Below are 23,661 nucleotides of genomic sequence, written 5' to 3'. Positions count from 1 at the left end.
AGGATTAGAGGGTTGCGGATGTTGTTCTTTTCTTCAAGAAAGGGAGTAGAGATAGCCCAAGAAATTATTGACCAGTGAGTCTTACCTCAGTGATTGGGAAGTTGATGGAGAAGATCCTGAGAGGCAGGGACATTGATAGGATACAAAGCTAAGCTGAGAAGTGGCAGATGGAGTTCAATCCAGATAAGTGTGAAGTGGTTCATTTTGGTAGGTCAACTATGAAGGCAGAATATAGTAATAATGGTAAGAATCTTGGCAGTGTGGAGGATCAGAGGGATCTTGGGGTCCAGGTCTATAGGATACTTAAAGCAGCTGCGCAGGTTGATTCTATGGTTAAGAAGGCGTATGGTGTATTGGCCTTCATCAATCGTGGAATTGAATTTAGGAGCCGAGAGGTAATGTTGCAGCTATATCGGACCCTGGTCAGACCCCACTTGGAGTACTGTGCTCAGTTCTGGTCGCCTCACTACAGGAAGGATGTGGAAGCCATAGAAAGGGTACAGAGGAGATTTATAAGGATGTTGCCTGGATTGGGGAGCATGTCTTATGAGAACAGGTTGAGTGAACTCGGCCTTTTCTTCTTGGAGCGAAGGAGGATGAGAGGTGACCTGGTAGAGGTGTACAAGATGATGAGAGGCCTTGATCGTGTGGATAGTCAGAGGCTTTTTCCCAGGGCTGAAGTGGGTGCCACAAGAAGAGACAGGTTTACGGTACTGGGGAGTAGGTGCAGAGGAGATGGCAGGGGTAAGTTTTTTACTCAGAGAGTGGTGAGTGCGTGGAATGGGCTGCCGACAACGGTGGTGGAGGCGGATACGATAGGGTCTTTTAAGAGACTTTTGGATAGGTACATGGAGCTTAGAAAAATAGAGGGCTATGGGTAAGCCGAGTAATTTCTAAAGTACCCATGTGTTCGGCACAGCTTTGTGGGCCAAAGGATCTGTATTGTGCTGTAGGTTTTCTTTATGCAGTCTGTATCAGATCAAGAAGGTGGCTCATCCCTGCATTCAATATTAGAGATGGGGAATACGTGTTGCCAGACCACAAAATTAAGAGAAGTGCAGTCCCATGCAGTGCAGGGTTTGAGATATAATATGCTCAGAGCTGATAGCATCAGAACTAGTTAGATTAGTTACAATGTCATATAACAGAAGCAAAGATCAAATCAATGAAATATTAAATAAATTTCAAATAAAATGTTTTAAAAGAGAAAATTGTGTAAAATCCACAGAATAAAATAATACCTTACTTACAGTGTGCTAAATTGAAGAAATTGTCCTAACTGAGTTTTGCAACAGGTTGTCATTACAAATTTATTACATTATGATTGGGTTCCAGCATTTTAAGAATATTTCTTTTCTTCCATTCTTCTAACTTTTCGCACTTAAACAGTGCTAATGCTTTCGAGTAAATAACCCAAATCATCATTATATTTTTACAAGCAAGAAAAATGAGTCTTATCAGTCTTCTTGTCTGGAGTAGGCATCATCATGAGCTAATCTTGACCATAACCTTTTCTGAAGTTCAGTGTAAAATAATTTCTAACAAGTTCCACAGTCTGATTTGATAAAGTTATTGAATACATTATTCTTGGCCCAGATCTTATAGCACACCTCATTAATTATTTAGTTTTTGTACTGGCACCGTTTGCCTTCTTTTGCACATTAGTTTTCATTGTGTGGTTTTTCATTGATTCTTTTGTGTTTCTCAGTATCTACTGTAAATTGCCCACAAGAAAATGAGTCTTGGGATAGCATATGGTGACAAATACATATTTTGATAATAGATTTATTTTGAACTTTGAACTTTTTATGCAAAAGGAGAATATACAAAGTATTTGCATCATACCACAAACGTTCTAATTCTTTGTTTTAAATTTTGCTAGATACTTTAAGAAGTTTGAATATTGCAAATATTGTCCACACGTACGGAGCTGCAAACCAAACACAGATGGAATCTCATCCTTTGAAAACCTGTTAGCCAGCACCGTTCTACGAATCTTTGTGTGGTTTGTGGCATTCATGATTTGCCTTGGGAATCTCTTTGTTATCTGCATGAGGTCGTTCATTAAAACAGAAAACAGAGTACACGCCCTTTCTATTAAGTCACTCTGCTGTAAGTGCTGCCAATCAACATGTTTTATAAATGACAACAATAAACCATTTCAATGTGATTTAAATGGCACAACAAATGTAGCTGGAAACTGCCTGAATGTGTGATATAACTAATAAGTATAAGTAAATATATTCTAATATAAAGCCAATATAAAATTAGTAGTTTAATGCCACTAAGATAACACTAAGATGAGCCTTATTTGTCAGATGTACATCAAAATACCGAAACATAGAGTGAAATGCGTTGTTTGTGTCAACAACCATTGCAGTCCGAGGATGACTGGGGGCAGCCGCAAGTGTTGCCATTGCGTACTTACCCTAACACATACGTCTTTGGAATGTGGGAGGAAACTGGAGCACCCAGAGGAAACTCAGTCAGTCATTGGGAGAATGTGGACAGTGGCGAGAATTGAACCCGGTTTGCTAGTATTGTAAAGCATTACACTAACCGCTTACTCTATTGTGCTGCCACCAACTGTGCCGTAGCCGGTGCAAGAAGTCAGATAAGATACCGAATAAGGAAGAAGTGTAGTTAGAGGATCACACGGAATTGGAGGATTGGTGGCGGCATACATGATTTGGTGGGGGGGAGCGGGGTGCAAGGTTGGTGTCAGGGATGTTAATAGCTTCAGTTAAGCAGTTAGTACTGTCAGGAGTCTTGGAAATAGTAGCCTGCAATTTTTAGGGCTAGTTATGTGTTGGGGAGGAAGTGGGATTGATAAAGGTTATCTAGAACCTGGAGTCATTGATAAAACTACTTAAAAGAAGGCCTACTCAATGGAGTACTGAATGCTAAATTTTGAGTTTAGAGATGTTAAGATTCATGATTGGCCAGGGCATGAAGGGGTACGGGGAGAAGATAGGAGATTGGGACTGAGCTTACAAAATAGTTCAGCCATGATGAAATAGCAGAGCAGACTCGACAGATTAAATGGCCTAATTCTGCTCTAATCTCTTATGGTCTTTTTTTATTGTAATCCCCATTCCCATTCATTCAGGCATGTCTGTCCATCACCTCCTCTGCTGCCACCACGAAGAGACTCTCAGGGTGGAGGGGCAACACTTTGTATTCCATCTGGGTAGCCTCCGACCTGTTAGCTTGAACGTCTGATAGTTGTTAACCCTTTTCAGAGCCCCATTCTGCCCATTCTGTCCCCCCCCAATTTTCCTCTTCTCTTCTCACCTGCCTATCACCTCCCCCAGTGCCCCTTCTCCTACCCTTTCTCCCATGATCTACTCTCATATCCTATCAGATTCCTTCTTCTCCAGCCCTTCATCTTTTCCACCTATCACCTCCTAGCTTCTTACTCCATTCCCCTCCCCCTCCCACCTGGCTTCACCAATCATCTTCTAGCTTGTTATCCTTCCCCTCCCCCCACATTCTCATTCTCACTTCTTCCCCTCTACTTTTCAGACCTGATGAAGGGTCTCAACCCAAAATATCAACCATTTATTCCCCTCCATAGATGCTGCCTGGCCCACTGAGTTCCTCCAACATTTTTTATGTGTTGCTCTGGGTTTTCGACATATGCAGAATCTCTTGTGGTTATAATTCCACAACTTTATTCAAAGAAGAGTGGGGGAGGACTAGAGTAATGCTCATCTTTCAACCAAAACATAAAAAACTGCTTATTTTTTTAATTGTGGCAGCTTACTGAGCCATAGTAGCTACAAGTGATCTACAGCTCAACAGAGACAATATTTCATTGCCTTTCAATTTATAGCCTCTGGTCTTTAAGCAGATTGTCTGCTTTTGGTTGTGTTGGGCAGTCAGGAGTCTATGATTGAAGAGGCAAAGAGAGCTGGCTGGGAGGTGGCGGGAGTGGTGGGATGGAGTTAGATATCTGGGGGCATTAGAAGAGAAGTCAGGATCAACTGGTTGTTAAAGGTACAATGCTGAGATCAGAAAAGGAATTGTGCCAGTCACAGCCAGAGAGTGGGGCTGAAGGGTAGCAGGGGAGTTCTGTCTGGGGTTGGCTGCATGACTAAAGGGGCTGGTAGTATGGAAGTTGTCACTGTAGTTCAGATTGACAGGCGAAAAAGGACTTGAGAGCTGAAAAGAAGATAATGGTCAGGTTTCTGGGGAGGAATGGTTGGACAGGTCAGTAGATGGAAAAGACTTGACTGGGAGAGCAGATCAATGGTCCTCTACCAATGCCCCCTCCCCAGACAACTAACTCCCACCACCCTCCCAACTATCAATTCTACCCCCAACTTCCATCCATCTCTCCTCCCCTCTACAATTACAGACAGCATTTTATGTTGATTCATCTGATCTGTGGGGAAAGGGTTATGACTAGTCAGAAATCAGCAAGTTGCATAAGCTAAATGGATGATGTATCACCAGTCCATGTCAATGGGTGAGAGGGAATGACAGAGGGTAGGTTTGGGGCTTGAGGTGTGTTGATGCAATGCATCTGCTGGACCTCACCATTGTTGCCTCCATGGCATTAACACATGTGATGCATGGAGGTTCTACAAGAGATCAATATACAATCTTATTCAAATTTAATCAAATAAAGGACAAGAATGTGGAGTAACACGCAAAATGCTGGAGGGACTCAGCAAGTTAGGCTGCATTCTAAAGGAATAAAGAGTCAGCTAGCCAGTCCTGATGAAATGTTGACTCTCTATTCCTTGCCACAAATGCTACTTGACCTGCTGAGTTCTTCCAGCATTTTGTATGTGTTGCTCTGGATTTCCAGCATTGGCAGAATTTTTTGATAACAAAAATGTTCTATCCCATTTGAATGCAATCATCTTCATTGCAAAACTCATAGGACTTATTGAGATTATTTAAACATACATCATTTATGCAAGAGCATAATTTATTTCTGTGTTACTTTCTCAGGTGCTGATTGTCTGATGGGAGTCTACCTCTTCCTCATCGGTGCTTTTGACATTAAGTACCATGGGGAATATAACAGGCATGCCCAAAAATGGATGGAAAGCACAAATTGTCAGCTCATCGGCGCGCTGGCCTTGCTTTCCACCGAGGTCTCTGTCATGCTACTGACGTACATGACTCTGGAGAAATACATATGCATAGTCTTCCCATTCAACAATTACAGCCCAGGCAAGCGACAGACTTTATCCATGTTGATATTCATCTGGATTACGGGATTCATCCTGGCAGTAATACCCCTGTGGAACATATCCTTCTTTGGCAATTACTATGGAAAGAATGGAGTATGCTTCCCTCTTTATCCTGATCAATTTGAGAGTCTTGGAGCAAGAGGGTATTCTACTGGGATATTTCTGGGTAATGCAATTTTGTTTTCAATTGCTTTGATATAGATTTTTAGGAAGTGGATACTTTCCCTTGAGTGAGAAAACGTGTATCGTTCAAAACAAATATTATGTTCAACTTCTAATATGTTAAAGCATTAGCTGTGTCAAGAATTATTGTTCATCGTAATCTCCCACAAAAATATGCTCAGTGACCACTTTATTAGTTACCTTCTGTACCTAATAAAGTGTCTATTGAGTGTATGTTGTGGTCTTCTGTTCCTGTAGCCCATCAACTTCAAGGTTCAATGTGTTGTGCTCTTCTGCACATCACTGTTTGTAACTTGTGGTTATTTGAGTTATATATGGGGGCAGAATTTTAAGATGATTGAAGTAAAGTATTGGTGGGGGGGGGAATGTCAAAGGTAGGTCTTTTTTTTAACAGAGAGTGGTGGGTGCATAGAATGTGCTCCCAGGGTGGAAGAGGCAGATCTATTAGGGACATTCAGAGACTCTTAGATGTGCACATGCATTGAAGAAAAATGGAGCACCATGTAGGAGGGTAGGGTTTGATTGATCTTAGAATAAGTTAAAAGGTGGGCTGACGGGCTTGTACTGTGCTGTAGTGTTCTATGTTTTATGTTCTTTGAGGTTTGACAGGGGGAGTTGATTGTGAGGAGCCTGCAGATGTAATGTATTTGACAAGGTGCCAGGGAAGACTCTGGTGTAAAAAATTCAGGGTCCAAAGTATTAGAGTGGTGTTTTAGCATGGACTGAAAGCATAGAGTTGGAATAAACGGCTCTCTTCCCAGGCTTGAACAATTTAATTCGTGGACTACTCACATATCAGTTGGAGGCATTTCATTATTTACCTTTTACGTTAATGACTTGGGGGAAATGACATTTTATGTTCCCAGTTTTGTTGATGAGATGAAAACAGGTGGAAAGGCATGTTGTAATAAAGGTACTATGATTCTGAAGAGGTGGTTCCTAGGAAATAAGAAGTGGTCCATATTTTCTAGTGTCTTACCAAGAGTCTTTATTGTCAAAGGGAAGTTTAGCAAAGGACCTTAATCTTGCAAAAGTGTAACGCCCATCTCTCATATGCCTTTTTTCTATTGTAGGCTTGAACTTGCTTGCTTTCATCATCATAGTCTTCTCCTACACCAGCATGTTTTATTCAATCCATAAAACGGGAGCACAGTCAGCAGAGAGGAGCCCATTTTCCAGAGAGGTGGCGATTGCAAAACGCTTTTTCTTCATCGTGTTCACTAATTTCCTGTGCTGGATCCCCATATTTATATTGAAGCTACTATCTCTGCTCAGAGTTGAAATAGCAGGTAAGAAATCAAAATTGGGTCAATTTGTGCAGCTACCAGCAATTTGATTGTTGCTGCAACTGCCAGTCACTGGTGATCATATATTACCCTTGCCTGTGGCTTTAAAGGTTGCATTTCCTTCTCAAGGAACAACTTTATTTACCATATACATTTATATGTATTAGGAACTAATTGTGATCTGTTGGTGCGACATGAAACAAAAGAAAAGGATTCAAGAATTATAAGAATAAAGAATTATTTCCCAGGTTTGTAATGTCTAATACCAGAGGGCATGCATTTAAGGAGAGAGGGGGTAGTTTCAAAGGAGATGTGAAAGGCAAGTCTTTTACACAGAGAGTGGTGGGTGCCTGGAATGTGTTTCCTGGGCAGGGGGTAGAGGCAGACACATTAGAGACTTTTAAGAGACATTTAGATGGGCACATGAATGTGAGGGAAATGGGAGGATGTGGACATGGTGTAGGCAGAAGGGGTCAGTTTGGATGGCTATTTGATTACTAATTTAATTGGTTTAGAACAACATTGTGGATTAAAGGGCATGTTCATGCGCTGAACTGTTGTGTGTTCTATGTTCTATTTTGTATAAAACACTTAGAGGTTAATGTATGGGTATGGAATAAATACCAGCATGCATTTACAATGTAACCAGCATTGTAAAAAGTGGTTTAAAGTGTTTATAGTGCAGTGCAGTGACTTACATAATAGATAGAGGTGTGTGGGGAGCAACCAGAATGGTTGATCAGATGAACTGCCTAGGGGAAGAATTTTTTAAGATGGCATGAAATGTTCGTTTTAATAGCTCCATAGCACTTTCCAGAAGAGAGATTGCTGGTGGGTGGTTGCTGCAATGATTTTTCCCATCCACTTCTTTGTCTTGGATACATACAAACCCTGCAGAGATGGTGGACTGCAGCCAATGACCTTTCCTGCTGACCTGACAGTTCGCTGTAGTTTTCATATATTGTGAGAGGACGCTGAACCAAACCAGGTGGTAATAGCTGATGTGAGGATACTCTCTATTGTGGCAGTGTAGAATTGCAACAGCATGTTCTAGGGAAGATGGCATTTTATCAACTGCTGCAAGAAGTACATTCTCTGCTGAGCCTCTTGGTTAATGAAGGAGATATGGTTATCCCACATGAGGTTCTGCAAAGTAGTAATGCCAAGGAATCTGAATGTTATGTTTGGATGCATTGAAAATCTACTTAATATATAACTACAATCTAAGTATTGGCAGCATGGTAGCGTGGCATTATAAAGCATTATGCCAACTTCTAGGTGTTCAAATCCTGCCGCTGTTTGTAAAGAGTTCTCCCTGTGACTGCATGGGTTTCCTCAGGGCGCCACAGTTTCCTCCCGTATGTCAAAGATGTACGGGTTGGGGTAAGTAAGTTGTGGGCAAGCTATGTTGGCGCCATAAGCGTGGCGAAATTTGCGGGCTGCCCCCAGCACAATCTATGGACTGTGTTGATCATGGATGCAAACAACGTATTTCACTGTATGTTTTGCTGTTTCGACATACATGTGACAAATAAAGCTAACCTCTCCAACTACAGTCTAAGCATGCTCATGTCTTCTTTCTGAGTGAGGAGATATCACTGGTTTGCTGCTTCACCTCGCAGTGGACAGACATTCATTATGATTTGATTTACTGAATTCAAACAGAATAGATAATTTTATGGTGCAGTGTGGAGGAACAAACCTGATATACAGTATTTCCCTAATCAAATAAGCTCTGCATATAATAATCATCACATAATCACGATTGGAGGAGCTTCTTCTGACCAGTGAGCCAAAGAGACTCACCAGCCATCTGTTCCCATGATAGACTCAGTCAGCCATTGGATGGGCAGTTTGGAAAGGTATGGCATAGTACAGCGTTCTGACATTGGCACTTAGCTGGGACAGATGGGAGGGCCTTCGTCTGTCTGCCTGGGAGTCAAGTGTGCAAAACGAGAAGGTTAGAGCCACTAAATATTTTTCTAGTGATATTTATATTCACCTAAATGGTACACAGATGAAAGAAAAATGGAGGGATATGTGGGAGGGAAGGGTTAGGTTGATCTTAAGAGTAGGTTAAAGAGTCGGCACAACACTGAGAGCCAAAGGGCCTGTACTGTGCTGTATTGTTCGATGTTTATTTTATTTAGAAACACAGTATGGTAACAGGCCCTTCTGGCCAATGAGCCTGTGGCACCCAATTACACCCGTGTAACCAATTAACCCACTGACTAGCCCATATGTCTTAGGGATGTGAGAGGAAACTGAGGCCCCCAGAAGAAATTCACATGGTCACGGGGAGAATGTACAAACTGCTTACAGGGAGCGGCAGGAATTGAACTCTTGTTGCTGCCACTGTAATATTGTTACACTAACTGTTACGCTAGCATCCTGCCCCTTGCTGTTCTAAATGCTCTACTTTGCTGGAATAAAGTTAGATAGCAATTTTTCTTCTGGTTAAAAATCCATGAACAGTTTAATCAAAAGGCAGATAAATCAACTAGAACAAGTATGCAAAAATAGGCAAAAAAACTATAGTTTTTAAATAACTATATGGATGCTGCCATTCATTCACAGAGTGGCAATAGTTGTTACTGTCCACATGGATAGTTAATGTAAGATGGCAATTGCTTAGCTGCTCCGAACTTTTATTCCGTTATTTTCGCTATCTTTGCACTAAATGTCTCCATTTTTTAAAGCTTAGTTAGGAACTTTATTTGGTTTCTTTCACTTGCCTGTGAACACATCTACCTTACAATGTCTAACAAGAGATAATTAATGTGAGCCCAAGAACTGAATAAAATCACAGCATTAAATAAACGATATGATTCATTAAAAAGTAATTTTGTGGAAGGAGTATGTCAGTACAGATCGTCTGAACAATGGGTTTAAGCTATTGCAGAATAAGTGCGCCAATTAATGTCATGTTCTGAATAGATTCCTAGCTGCAAATCAACTCTAAATTCAAATTATCTGAAATCCTATGAGTGACTTACTTAAGCCCATCATCCCTACAGGAGCATAGACGGCCGATAGCAACTCGCCACAGTCTCTGTCCTGGGCGAGTCTTGTATTAGTCCTAAATGATACATGATTGATCGGCTCTATGGTGTCCACAGACTAGTGGGCTTCCACCACACAATTACATATGTCTTGTAGGTGAAGATCCTTCCCCTCCTTCTGTTGGAGTTTCAGTAGCATTGGGTTTTTATGGGATGAGATTTGCAGCGCTATGCATAATTCTCCTCTTTTCATAGCTGGCCTTGGGAGTTAAGAATCTATTGTGCTCTATGAATTTGTTCTTAAAAAGAAATGTACACTTATTCTTTATTAATACTTTTTTTTAAACAGGTAATGTAACATCCTGGATTGTAATCTTCATCCTGCCAATAAACAGTGCCCTGAATCCAATCCTCTACACAATTACAACTGCGTCCTTTCAGGAAAAGCTAAAGCAGTGTTTGCAGAGCCAGGATTTTCTTGGGCCAACAAAGAGCCTCACAAGCAGCACACAATCGAGCAACGTATAATTCTGACAGCGACACTCAAAGGAGAGCAACTACCTTACTTCCCTAGATGAGTGGTTCCTGACAAAGTCAACAGAGTCATAGAAGAGTACAGCACAAAAACAGGTCCTTCAGCCCATTTAGTCCATGCCGAACCTTTTAAATTGGCTACTTCCATCAATCTGCCCTCCATACCCTTATCTAAACTTCCCTTAAACATTGAAATCAAGCTTGCATGCACCACTTGCATTAGCAGCTCGTTCCATAATCTGAAGACCCTCTGAGTGAAGAAGTTTCCCCTCATGTTCCCCTTAAACTTTTTAGCTTTCACCCTTAAGCCATGACCTCCAGTTGTTGTCCCACCCAACCTCAGTAGAAAAAGCCTGCTTGTATTTACCCTATTTATATCCCTCATAATTTTGTATACTTCTATCAAATCTTCCCTCTATCTTCTATGTTCCAAGGAATAAAGTGCTTACCTATTTAATCTTTCCATATAACTCAGATCCTCCAGTCCTGACAGTATCCTTGTAAATTTTCTTTGTACTCTTTCAACCTTACTTACTTCTGTCCTGTAGGTAGATGACCAAAACTGCAGACAATGCTCCAAATTAGGCCTCACCAATGTCTTATAGAACCTTAACATAACATCTCATCTCGTGTACTCAATACTTTGGCTTCACTTACAAGTCCCGTGATGCCACTTTCAATGAGTTATGTACCTATGTTCCCAGATCCCTTTGCTCTGCAGCACTCCTCACTGTGTAAGACCGACCTGGTTGGTCCTACTGAAGCACAACATCTCAGATTTGTCTGCATTAATTTCCATCTGCCATTTTTCAACCTATTTTTCCATCTGGTCCAGTTCTCACCGCAAGCTCTGATAGTCTTCCTCACTGTCCACTACACCCACAATCTTGGTGTCATCTGCAAATCTGCTGATCCAGTTAGCCACACTATTATCCAGATCAGTGATATAGATGACAAGCAACACCAGACCCAGTACCGATCCCTGGGGCACTCCACTAGTCACAGGCCTTCAGTCAGAGAGGAAACCATCTATTACCACTCTCTGGCTTCTCCCACAAAGCCAATACCTAATCCAGTTTACTACCTTATCTTAAATGCCATGCGACTGAACCTTCTTGATAAACTTCCCATGTGGGACGTTGACAAATGTCCTGCTAAGGTTCACGTAGACAACATCTACTGCCTTATCTTCATCCATTTTCCTGGCAACTTCCATGAAAAACTGATGTTTAATTAAACATGACCTACCACGCATGAAGCCATGCTGACTATCCTTAATCAGTCCACGTCTATCCAAATACTCACATATCCCGTTCCTTAGAATACCTTCCAATAACGTTCCCACTACTGACATCAGGCTCACTGGCCTATAGTTTCCTGATTTAATTTTAGAGTCTTTCTTAAACAGTGAAACACCATTAGCTATCCTCCAATCCTTTGGTACCTTATCTGTTGCTAAGGATGATTTAAATATCTCTGCTAGGGCCTCCATAATTACAGCACTTGCCTCCCACAGGGTCAAAGGAACACCTTGTCAAGCCCTGGGGATTTATCCACTCTAATATGCCTTAAGACAGCAAACACCTCCTCCCTTGTAATCTGTATAGGGTCCATGAAGTCGACACCGCTTTGCTTCATTTCTATCGAATCTGTGTCCATCTCTTGAGTAAACAGAGATGCAAAACATATTTAAGATCTCCCCATCTCTTTTGGCTCCACACATGAATTACCATTCTGATCTTCCAGAGGACCGATTTTGTCCCTTGCGATCCTTTTGCATTTAACACATCTTAGGATTCCCTTCACCTTGTCTGCTCAGGCAGCATCATGCCTTCTTTTAGCTCTCCTGATTTCTGTCTACAAGCACCTCGTTTGTTCCAACCTGCCTATACCAGGACCTCAATATCTCTTAAAAACCGAGGTTCCCTAAACCTGTTATCTTTACCTTTTATTCTGACAGGAATATACAAGATTTGTACTCTCAATATTTCGCTTTTGAAAGCCTTCCACTTACCAAGTACACCTTTGTCAGAAAGCAGCCTGTCCCAATCCACATTGGCCAGGTCCTTTCTGATACCATCAGAATTGGCCTTTCTCCAGTTTAAAATCTCAAACCACAAACTCGACCTATCTTTTTGCATACTTACTATGAAACTAATGGTATTGTGATCACTGGATGCAAGGCGTTCCCCTACACAAACTTCTGTCACCTGCCCTGTCTCATTCCCTAAATGGAGATCAAATATCACAAACTCTCTCATTGGGGCTTCTACGTACTGATTAGGAAACTTTCCTGAACAGATTTGATAAAGTCAATCCCATCCAGTTCTTTTGCTGTATGGGAGTCCCAATCAATATGCGATAAATTAAAATCAACTAGTATAACAACTTTGTGTCTGTGATCTCTACAAATTTGTTCCTCTAAATCCCGCAAACTATTGGGTGGTCTGTAATATAGCCCCATTAACATGGTCATACCTTTCTTATTCCTCAGTTCCACTCATCTAGGAGTTCTTCAGTCTATCCTGACTGAGCATTTTCTCTAATAACACCACCCCTCCCTCTTTAATCCCTCCACACTGTCATGTCTAAAACAACGGAACCCCAGAATATTCAGCTGCCAGTCCTGCCCCTCCTGCTATAATATCATAATCCTATGTGTTGATTCCCATCTGCCTTTCCTACGACATTTCTTGCATTGAAGTATACGCAGCTCAGGACACGATAAACCTTTTGATTCCTGACGTTGTCTGAGGTCTTACCAACATCTGGCTCCACCATCTATCTGCTAACTGTTCTGGCACTCTGATTCCCATGCCCCTGCAACACTAGTTTAACCCCCACCCCCCATGCAGCAGTAGCAAACCTTCCTGCTAGGATATTAGTCCCCTTCCTGTTCAGGTGCAAACCATCTCTTCTGTACAGGCCCCACCTTCCCTGGAAGAAAGCACAATGATCCAAAAGTCTAATGCCCTCACTGCTACACCAACTACTTAGCCATGTAATAAAATGTAAAATCTTCCCATTTCCAGCCTCACCAGCATGTGGCACGGGTAAATCCACAACCCTGGAGGTCCTGCCCTTTAACTTAGCACCCAACTCCCTGAACTCACTTTGCAGAACCACATCACATGGACCACAACCTCTGGCTTAAGAATGCCTCCCACTTAAGAATGCTGAGGACTCCAGGCACTAAGGAGGAACATATCATCTGGGAATCTCGTTCTTGTCCACAGAACCTCCTTCCTGTTCCCCTAACTGATGAATTCCTATCACTACAGCTCACCTGTTCTCCCCATTTCCTTTCTGAGTCACAGAGCTAGACTCAGTGCCAGGGCCTGACCGCTGTGACTTTCCCCTGTTAGGTCAGTCCACCTCCCCCCACCAGTATCCAAAGTGATATACCTGTTGTTGATGGCCAAAGGTGTACTTTGCACTGGCTGTTGAACCCCTTTGCCCTTCCTGACTGTCACCCAGTTTCCTGTGTCTTGCGCCTCTCCATGTATCCACTCTATCACCCCCTCAGCCTCCTGAATGATCCGGAGTTCATCCAGTTCCAGCTCCAACCCCTTAATGTGGTTTGTTAGAAGCTGCAACTGGATGCACCTTTTGCACATGTAGTCATCAAGGACACTGGAGGTCTCCCTGACCTCCCACGTCCCACAAGAGGAGCATTCAACTATAACACTGTAATGTCATTATAAACTATAACACTGTAATGTCATTATAACATTGAATGAGTATTACTGTCACACCTCTCAACAGGAGCATCACTGTGTTATAGAGTCACATCTGACAACATTACTTGTGAGAGCATTAGCACCACATTCCTTCGCAAAATGTGGGATATACACTCAGTGTCCACTTTCTAAGGTACACCTGTACACCTGCTCATTAACGTAAATACCTAATCAGCCCATCATGTGGCAGCAACTTAATGAATAAAAGTATGGTCAAGAGACCCAGTTGTTGTTCAAACCAGACATCAGAATGAGGAAGAAATGTGATGCAAGTGACTTTGACTATGGAATGATTGTTGGTGCCAGACAGGATGGTTTGAGTATCTCAGAAACTGCTGATTTTCAAGCACAACAGTCTCCAGTGTTAACAGAGACCACAACCTAAAAACATCCAATGAACGGCAGTTGTGTGGGTGAAAATGCTTCGTTAATGAGAGAAGTCATAGGACAATGGCCAGACTGTTTCAAACTGACAGGAAGGCAACAGTGACTCAAATAACCACACGTTTCAACAGTACTGTGCAGAAGAGCATCTCTGAACACACAGCATGTCGATCCTTGAAGTGGATAGGCTACAGCAGCAGAAGACCACACTGGATTGCATTCCTGTACTTAGTAAAGTGACTGATGACAAACAATCATTGCGTTACACAGATATTTCTGTTAACTCTTCTCCTAATAATTGCACTCCTTGTAAGTTAGTGGACATCTGTTGAAGGAGATCTACTAGCATATTGCCTAACAAGTTATGATGTAAATAGCACCAATTTAAAGTGCATTGAGTGAATGAGGAACAACACTTTATATACCGGCTGGGTAGCCTCTAACCTGATGGCATGAACATTGACTTCTCTAACTTCCGTTAATGCCCCTCCTCCACTTCTTACCCCATCCCTGACATATTTAGTTGTTTGCCTGTTCTCCATCTTCCTCTGGTACTTCCCCCCTCCTTTCTTTCTCCTGAGGCCTCCCGTCCCATGATCCTTTCCCTTCTCCAGCTCCGTATCACTTTCGCCAATCACCTTTCCAGCTCTTAGCTTCATCCCACCCCCTCCGGTCTTCTCCTATCATTTTGCATTTCCCCCTCCCCCCACTACTTTCAAATCTCTTACTATCTTTCCTTTCAGTTAGTCCTGACGAAGGGCCTCGGCCCGAAACGTCGACAGTGCTTCTCCCTATCGATGCTGCCTGGCCTGCTGTGTTCCACCAGCATTTTGTGTGTGTTGTTATTTAATCTGTTGGTGTATCCACAAAGGAGGAGAGCCACCCTCTATTTATTAATTGGCGGCCCTTCTCCACCAATGCAATGGCATTGCTTGGTGTCCCTCAACAATCATCATACACAACTGTGCCACTGTTTTGCACCCCAAATCGATCCATGTTGACACAGAGACTAAGAAATCTCTGCTTTTGTAAGTGAAACCAACCGTAAAATAATCTTGAATGTTAACAATAGAGTGAAAACATTTTTGATGTGATAATTTCCAAACATAGCAATTTCACATAGTAATAAGTAATATGTCACACACACACTTGCATTGTCTACCCAGTGCCATCGTGGACGTTCCTTGTATATATGCTTAATATTTTGGAAGAAGTGAATGACTTTTTTTGTAACAGATGTGGGTTTGCATGCATTTGTTAAAATGTGCATTTCTCTGAAGATATACAAATACAACTTCAAAAATAGCAGTTTGTCCTGCAAATTCCTGTGCTGTTAACATTTCAGCTCAGCCATGTGTGGAAGAGATATTGATGAAATGGCGGTGAGATATAGATGACTTGTAGAGCATCCTGTGATAGAGGACATTCCTTTGTAAATGGTGAATATGACAGGTTCTCACATTGAGAAACTTTCAAACACAAGTGAATTTCCCCCTTACAATTGTGTGGTGTAATATTGAGTCACACTTGAATTATACGCTACTAGATAAAAATAGACTTTTTTACTTGATGTGTGTTGTGTAGGTAGAACCTTTGACACTTATACTAGTTGGGAGTGAATTGTTCCTTTTAATTTATGATCCTACTTTTGCACTTGTACCAGATAGTTTAATTAACCAATCATTTATAATTATTCTCTGTGATATCATATTAATAGGTATAAGATGTACATGCACTATACTCGATGGGCTGAATGGCCTAATTCTGCTCCTATGTCTTATGGTTTTTAAAAATCACTGTAAAATGTGACAATGACTAAGTTGTATTTGATGATTTTGAGTTATATTCCAGGAAATGGCGGGGTTGTACATACTGTTGTTGCTTACTCATTGTATTTGTGCTGCCAAGTGCAGGATTCATGTGGTGCCAACAACAAGATGTTCTTTTCATCCAGTACATACAGTATGTGAACAGTGATTTGATATATGCATGATGTAGCACCAGACAGGAGGATACAGTTTGAACTGGAACTTTGTGTATTTACAAGGGCTGACACTGAAAGAAGCGCAATCAGTTTTCATCACACCTAATTGAAATTTGAACAATTAAGAATAAAATTCATCACTGTGATTGGAATAGAATCTGTGAATCACAAGAGTTAATTACACAGATAAAACAAAATTGTGCTTCATTTTGTTCAACAATGTATTAATATTCAGATTCTAAAAGGTCAGCACAACATTGCTTATTATAGTCAGCAGTTAGTCCCACTTACTTAACTTTGTGATGCTTTTCTACTTGCAACTGACCGTGAACGTGTCTATGTGACTGTTCTTCCGGTCCAGTGATCACAATAGAAAAGCCACCTATGTTGTTGGGAGGAATGGAATGCAAATGGCAAAGTTCACTTAATTTGTAAGCAATGGAATTCTCCTTTTCTAATTCAAGCTGATTGTGGTACCATGATTGTTGCTGACAGCAAGATCCCAAATCAAACCTGGCTGGCTCCTGATCTGCACATGTTAACATCTTATCAGACAACGCATTTGTCAACTGAGCTACAGGAAGATATTTAACCTGGTTACCAGATGCTGAAAAGAGCCAACTCTACATTTCACAACACAATACAGTATTATCTAAACGTAGGGAGTGTCTGCATTGTTCTTCATCTGCTTACATGATTGCCTCATGATTTAATACAGCTAATAAGTCTCCCTTCAAAGTCAAATCTATTATTAAAGTACATATACACTCAGTGGCTGCTTTATTAGATACAGGAATGGTTGCTAATAAAGTGTACACTGTGGACACAAGAGGTGTTGCAGAAGCTGGAAATCTAGAGCAATTCACACAATGTGCTAGAGGTGCTCAGCAGATCAGGCAGCATCTATGGATGGGAATGAACAGTTGACGTTTTGGGCTGAGACCCTTAATTAGGGCCTGTTCATTAAAGCAAATATCTAATCGGGCAATCATATGGCAGCAATTCAACGCATAAAAGCATACAGACACGGTCACACCCACGTATTCGGCAGCGCAGTAGATACGGCAATTGCGCTTGTGAATTTGTACGTGTCAGGTAATTATTATTTAATTGTGATAGTATTTAACTCCATACTTGTTGAGACTTGGACAGAGCATAGCAATGCTTCGCTGCTGTTTCATATTCGGCCTTCCCTGAGATACTGGACTTTCAAATCGACTGGCTCTGAAGACTAGTGGTATTCGTTTAATATTTTGATGTTCTTTTCATCCGCAGTGTAGGCTTTGTTTTCCTTTGAGAGTTTTAGTTAACAGCCCTGTTTGGCCTAGCGTTTATTGTTCTATTTTCCCTTTAACACTATTTGTATTAAAGTCTGTGAACTATCGACCTGCTTCAGTGTCTCTCACTTAGGCCATATCTGAACTGTCATGACAGACAAGGTCAAGAAGTTCAGTTGTTGTTCAGACCAAATATCAGAATGGGGGAGAAATGTGTTCTTTTAACTGTGGAATGACTGTTGGTGCCAGTGGTTTGAGTATCTCAGAAACTGCTGATCTGGGATTTTCATCCACAAACGTCTCTAGAATTTACAGAGAATGGAAACAAATAAAAACATCCAATGAGTCGCAGTTACATAGGTGAAAAAGCTTTGTTAATGAGAATAGTCAGAGGATAATAACCAGACTGGTTCAAGCTGACAGGAAGGTGACAATAACTCAAACAACAGTGGTGCATAGAAGAGCATCTCTGAACATTGAACCATGAAGTGGATGAGCTTCAGCAGCAAAGACCACACCAAGTTCCACTCCTGTACCTAATAAAGTGGCCACTGAGTGTATGCTACCATATAATACCTAGACATTCATTTTTTGAAGACATTTACAGGAAAATAAAGAAAAACAATAGAATTTACTTTAAAACTATAAACAAGATTGGCAAGCAAGATGTTTGCAAAAGAATACAAATAAAAAAATAATACTGACAAGATGAGTTGTAAAGAGTTGTAACAGGTTTTGAAGAGAACAACACGAGTCCACCCAAACTATGTTTCATTTATTCACTCAAGAGATGTGGGCTTTGCAGACTGAGCCAGCATTTATTTGCCTGTCTATCATTACCCATACAAAGGTGGTGCTGAGCTGTGTTCTTGAACCACACGAATGAACTGGGTTTTTAACAACGATGTAATAACTTCATGGCCACAGTTAGTGAGATTACCTTTATAATCTATATTTATTTATTTACTTGATTTACTCAAAAGAACACTTCCCCAGCCCTTGCAACATGGTCACGAATTTCCCCTGAATTCTCTTCCTTATCAAATCCTGATGCAATGCTCGGCTGTGGTCGGGTTAGAATTCTATACATTATCAGTATGATTTTCATGTTCTTAAATTTTGTGCTTGGCCAGTAAAGTAAAATGACCTGTCTGTTTTTATAGAGTTGTATCTGCCTAGCAACCTTCAGGAAGTGGTGAAAATACACTCCAAGCTCCGTCTGTTACTTTGCATGTCTCAGTCCTCTTCCATTTATTGTGTGCCTTGTTATGCTTGTTCTTCCCAATGCATTACTTTACACTTCTCCAGACTGAATTCTTTTTGATGATTGCCTCCTATCTGACTATCTCATTGCTATTGTCTTCTTCACTAGTTATCTTGCTTCTCACTTCAAGACAGCAGCTTTAACCAAGACCATAAGACATGGGAGCAGATTTGGACTATTGGCCTATTGAGTCCGCTCCACCATTCCATCATGACTGATTTATTATCCCTCTCAATCCCATTCTCTGGCCTTCACCCTGCAACATTTGACACACTGACTAGTCAAAAGCCTATCATCCTCCACTTTAAATATAGTCAGTGACTTGGTCTACACAGCTGTCCATGGCAATGAATTCCACAAATTCCCTACCCTCTGGTTTAAGAAGTTCCTCACGTCCATTCTAAATGGATGTTCCTCCATTCTGTGGCTGAGTCATCTGGTCTTAGAATCAGCCACTATAGGAAACATCCTCCCCAATCCACTCTATCCAAACCTTTCAATATTCCATAGGTTTAAGTGAGATCCCCCCTCACTCTTTTAAACTCCAGTGAGTACAGGACCACAGCCATCAAATGCTCCTTGTGTTAACCCTTTTGTTTCCAGAATCGTTTTCATGAACTTCCTCTGAACACTCTTTGATGCCAGCACAGCTTTTTGTATATAAGAGGCCCAAAACTGCTCACAATACTCCATGCGGACTGACCAATGCCTTCTAAAACCTCAGCATTACATCCTTGCTCTTATATTCTAGTCCTCTTGAAATGAATGCTAACATTGCATTTATCTTCCTTACCCCCAATTCAACCTGCAAATTAACCTTTAGGGAACTCTGCATAAGGACTCCCAAGTCCCATTGCACCTCTGGTTTTTGAAATTTCTCCCAATTTAAAAAATAGTCTATGCCTTTACTCCTTCTACCAAAGTGCATGACCGTACATTTCCATACACTGTATTCCATCTATCACTTATTTGCCTGTTATCCCTATCTGCCTTTCTGCAGACTCCCCGTCCCTTCACCTATCTTTGTATCATCTGCAAACTTGGCCAGGAAGCCATCAATTCTACCACCCAAATCATTAATATATAATGTGAAAGGACAGCACTCTCATGTTTAATCAGTGACTTTAAACAAAGTTATGAAGAAGAAGTAAGAAACAAGTGAGCATTGTAAAATTGTTCCAGCAAACTGACATCATCCATAAAATGCAAACACGAGGAAATCTGCAGATGCTGGAAATTCAAACAACACACAGAAATTCAAACAACACAGTCCTGACGAAGGGTCTCAGCCCGAAACATCAACAGTGCTTTGCCTTATAGATGCTGCCTGGCCTGCTGTGTTCCACCAGCATTTTGTGTGTGTTGTTTGATCATCCATAAAATGCAAGCAATTCACAGAATTCTTCTTTTCCTTTTGTCAATGACGTCCTACTTACTTTTACAGCATATCTTTTTTATGCAAACCATTTTGGCCAAAATTACTAAACATTTATTTTTCTGTCAAGTAATGGCAAATGCGGTATACATACATTTTGTAATTCTTCACTATAGAATTTCTTGGCTTTATTGTTTGTGTGCAAATACTAATCTAATTTTTTCATATTTTGTACCAGCTGTATTATATGCTGCAATAAAGAAACTATTTAATAGCTTAACTGAACTTTGGAGTTCTTGCATTTGCATTTTTACTTCCAGTTGTCTCTTTAATCTTCTACGTCCACGTGTAACCGATAGCCAAAACTCTCAAACAGGCAAACTTTTCTGCGCGTCTTGAAGACACACAATTGCACTGTGACAAAATGTTGAGTTTTTCTAACTCCAATTGCAAACCTTTCCTTGGATTTTTTGTATCGAATGCTGATTTGCAAAATCACTGCAATCTATTTAAGGTATGGACTTATGTATGGGTTTAAAATAGTAGCACAGGCATAGCAGCTTTGATGTAAAACATGCCAGGGAATTGGACTAACACCAAAAGTGAAGAATTTTAGTATTAGCTAATAGAGCAGGTGTTTAACTCAATCTTTGGTTAAGTCACATAAAGGACTTTGGAAAAATCAATTGGTATGAATGTTCAGCACATTTTCCTTTAACCTTGAGTCCAAAATTCAAAGCCCCAATGAGAGGAGAGAGGAAAATTCATTTAGTTGAAACACACATCCATTGCAAAGCATGCCCACTTTCCTTTCTGTTCAAATTAACAGAAAGACAAATGTATAGACATGTTTTGTAACTTCAAAACATTAAACTAATTAAAAGAAAGAAATGGGAGTCTGAAATGTGGATCTAACTTTGAGTGTACTTTATGCAAGGCGCACAAGTATCACATGGTAGCATGGTGATGTATGCAAATCCACACATTTATACATATATCCTGTAATGAATAAGTTAGTTATTTATTTGTTTATTGAGGTACAGCATAGAGTTGGCCCTTCCAGATCTTTGAGCCACTGTGGTGAACTACATATACCTGTCTGGACACGCCCCCTGCTGATTGCTCCTGTGCCTTCTCCCACAGACCCCTGTATAAAGACGATCAAGGCCTGAGCCCGGCCTCTCAGTCTCCAGGATGTAGTATGGTGGTCATTCACTGTTTGTTCCTTCTTCCAGTCAATAAAAGCCGATATCTCGCCTTACGTCTCAGAGTGAGTTATTGATGGTGCATCATCCACTTCACCCGACAGTCCTCCAATTTAACCCCAGCCTAATCATGGGACAATTTACAATGACCACTTAACCTACCAATTGGTAGGTCCTTGGACTGTGGGAGGAAACTGGAGCACCTGGAGGAAACCCACATAGTCACTGGGAAAATGTACAAACTCCTTACAGGCAGCAGTGGAAATTAAATTAACAAGATGTCATAAGGGGGGCATTGAGACTGGACCCAAGTGCAGGACACAGACACTGAAGTACCAGGGACAAGTCGGGGCAAAGCTAAAGGACGGGACAGGTCGCATTTCGTGGAGTTCGTGGGGACCCTGGAGTTCTTTAGGCTTGGCTAGAGGCTTGGGGTCTTGAGGCTAGCCTCCTGGGCAGGCCATGGGACTCCTGGGCAGGTCGCGGGGCACAACCCGACAGAGGCAGGGAAACAGAAAGGACAGAACCAACCACAGGGCAACGGCAACCAGCCTGGCTTACCCGACAGAGGCAAGGGACAGGAAGGGAGCTCAGTCTGGGGTGTCTTCAAGACTCGAAGCAGCCAGTAACCATCGGCGGGCTACGGAACAGCCAAATCCATTACTCACTGAAAGACCTCACCTTCCACAAATGGGTTACTCCAAGCGGAGACTGACAGGACAACCCCCCAACTACACTCAATCCCCGAGCCACTTATATTCCCAGCCAACCCGATGAGCGTCAGGTGCAAATGCTTGAGTCCAAGCCGAAAGAAGGGACGGTCGGAGGACCCGGAGTCCGGAGTCGCGGACCAGACCGTGAACCGGGATGGAGACTTCAGACCAGACCATGACACAAGAATGCTTAATCAAATAATATACATACAAGATTACTCAAATATTACTTAAAGATTAAATACACAATATTAGCTTAGCTTAGCTATAAACTCCAACTAAATAGAGGATGCACCTCAACTAGTATATTATAAAATACAATTACTATATACAGATATCCACAGTAGAGTAAATTTTAAATTGTCCCATTCAGACCTAAAGATTTAATTGCTGTGGAGAATTTCTCACTTTTGTGGGATAATGTATTTTCTGACGAAGAAGGTCACCTTACTTGGTAGTTGAGACTTGTGGTTGTGAAAATGGTGGTTGTAGGAGTTGACTCTGAGTCTGCTGGAAGTGGTTCTGACAGCTCTGGCCACCTTTCTTCTCCTTCCTTTTTCTTCTAGTTGGTACATCTTGATCTTGGGAAAAAAGTGTTTAGCTCACTGGAGTATTCTTTTATTAATCCTTTTATAGCTCGCCTTACAATCTGATCTTGGTTTTCTCATCCACAACATCATGTGACGAGTTCTCTGTTTCCATACCTCCATTGACTCCTTTCTTTTCATTGTACTTATCCTTTAGTTACGAGCCATATTTGAATGCTTTCTTGTAAGATTCCACAAATTAAACAATCTCTTAGTGTATCATTAAGCCCATTACCAAGCTGATAATGCTCAATTTCTTCAATTCAGCCACGTTCACTGAATGGACTCCCTTTCTTTTTTTATCGGCTCTCGCCTCCAATCTGGGGCAGCATTTAAATTGCCTAAAAGGCAGATTGTACCTTGCATTAGGACCCAGAAACCGCTGCTGTGAATGGCTCAGTGCCATGCTGTCCAATGACTCGGTCTGGGCTCAGGTTTCACTGCCCAGCCCGAGGCCGTTCTCAAGCTTGTCAAATCGGCTTGGTGCCCAGAGCAATCCAGCCTCGGACCCAGGCCAGTTGCTGAAGTATTGGAACTCTTCTGCCCTGACTTCTTCTCTGCAAATGGCTCTCTCCATCTGCATTGATGTTCCAACACACCGGCTCGTCCCCCGAACTCGCTCTGCCATCACTCGCCTCTTCATTATTTGCAGTGATAACTTCAGAAAAGATGTTATTAGTACTGTTTTTAGTCGAACATCTTGTCTTTTTTACACTTGTGAGCTATTTCACACAGTCAGTTGCGCCATCTTAACCAGTTTTCTGCAATCAGCAATGGCTTCGGTTCTAAATGTTGCTGCATTACTCTTACAATATCAGCAAAGCTCATTTCAGATGGTTTGGTTGGAGCAGTTCAACCTAGTAACAAACTGCATGCCTTTAAACCCAATACACACAACAAGATTGGGACTCATTTCTCAT

At 41.4% G+C, this 23,661-nt stretch overlaps 1 protein-coding gene across 9 annotated transcripts in view; it reads left to right on the top strand.

Annotated features, from left to right (window-relative positions):
* Nucleotides 1-14,951, top strand: part of rxfp2l (relaxin family peptide receptor 2, like) — a 118,195-nt gene extending 103,244 nt beyond the window's left edge. For 5 of the 9 annotated variants that reach the window (XM_059976795.1, XM_059976789.1, XM_059976788.1 and 2 more), the window contains 5 exons: nt 1,883-2,112; nt 4,963-5,373; nt 6,464-6,679; nt 6,844-6,924; nt 10,028-14,951. In XM_059976795.1, coding sequence (XP_059832778.1) covers nt 1,883-2,112; nt 4,963-5,373; nt 6,464-6,679; nt 6,844-6,924; nt 10,028-10,206 — 1,117 coding nt within the window. In that variant the 3' untranslated portion in view covers nt 10,207-14,951. The remainder of the gene's footprint in view (nt 1-1,882; nt 2,113-4,962; nt 5,374-6,463; nt 6,680-6,843; nt 6,925-10,027) is intronic. The other 4 variants (XM_059976792.1, XM_059976791.1, XM_059976790.1 and 1 more) reach the window with 3 other exon arrangements.
* Nucleotides 14,952-23,661: the final 8,710 nt, after the last annotated feature.

Source organism: Hypanus sabinus, chromosome 8 (assembly GCF_030144855.1).
Source record: "Hypanus sabinus isolate sHypSab1 chromosome 8, sHypSab1.hap1, whole genome shotgun sequence".
NCBI classification, from domain to species: domain Eukaryota; kingdom Metazoa; phylum Chordata; class Chondrichthyes; order Myliobatiformes; family Dasyatidae; genus Hypanus; species Hypanus sabinus.
The sequence above is the reverse complement of the archived record's forward strand: the minus strand, read 5'-3'. Positions and strand labels throughout refer to the sequence as shown.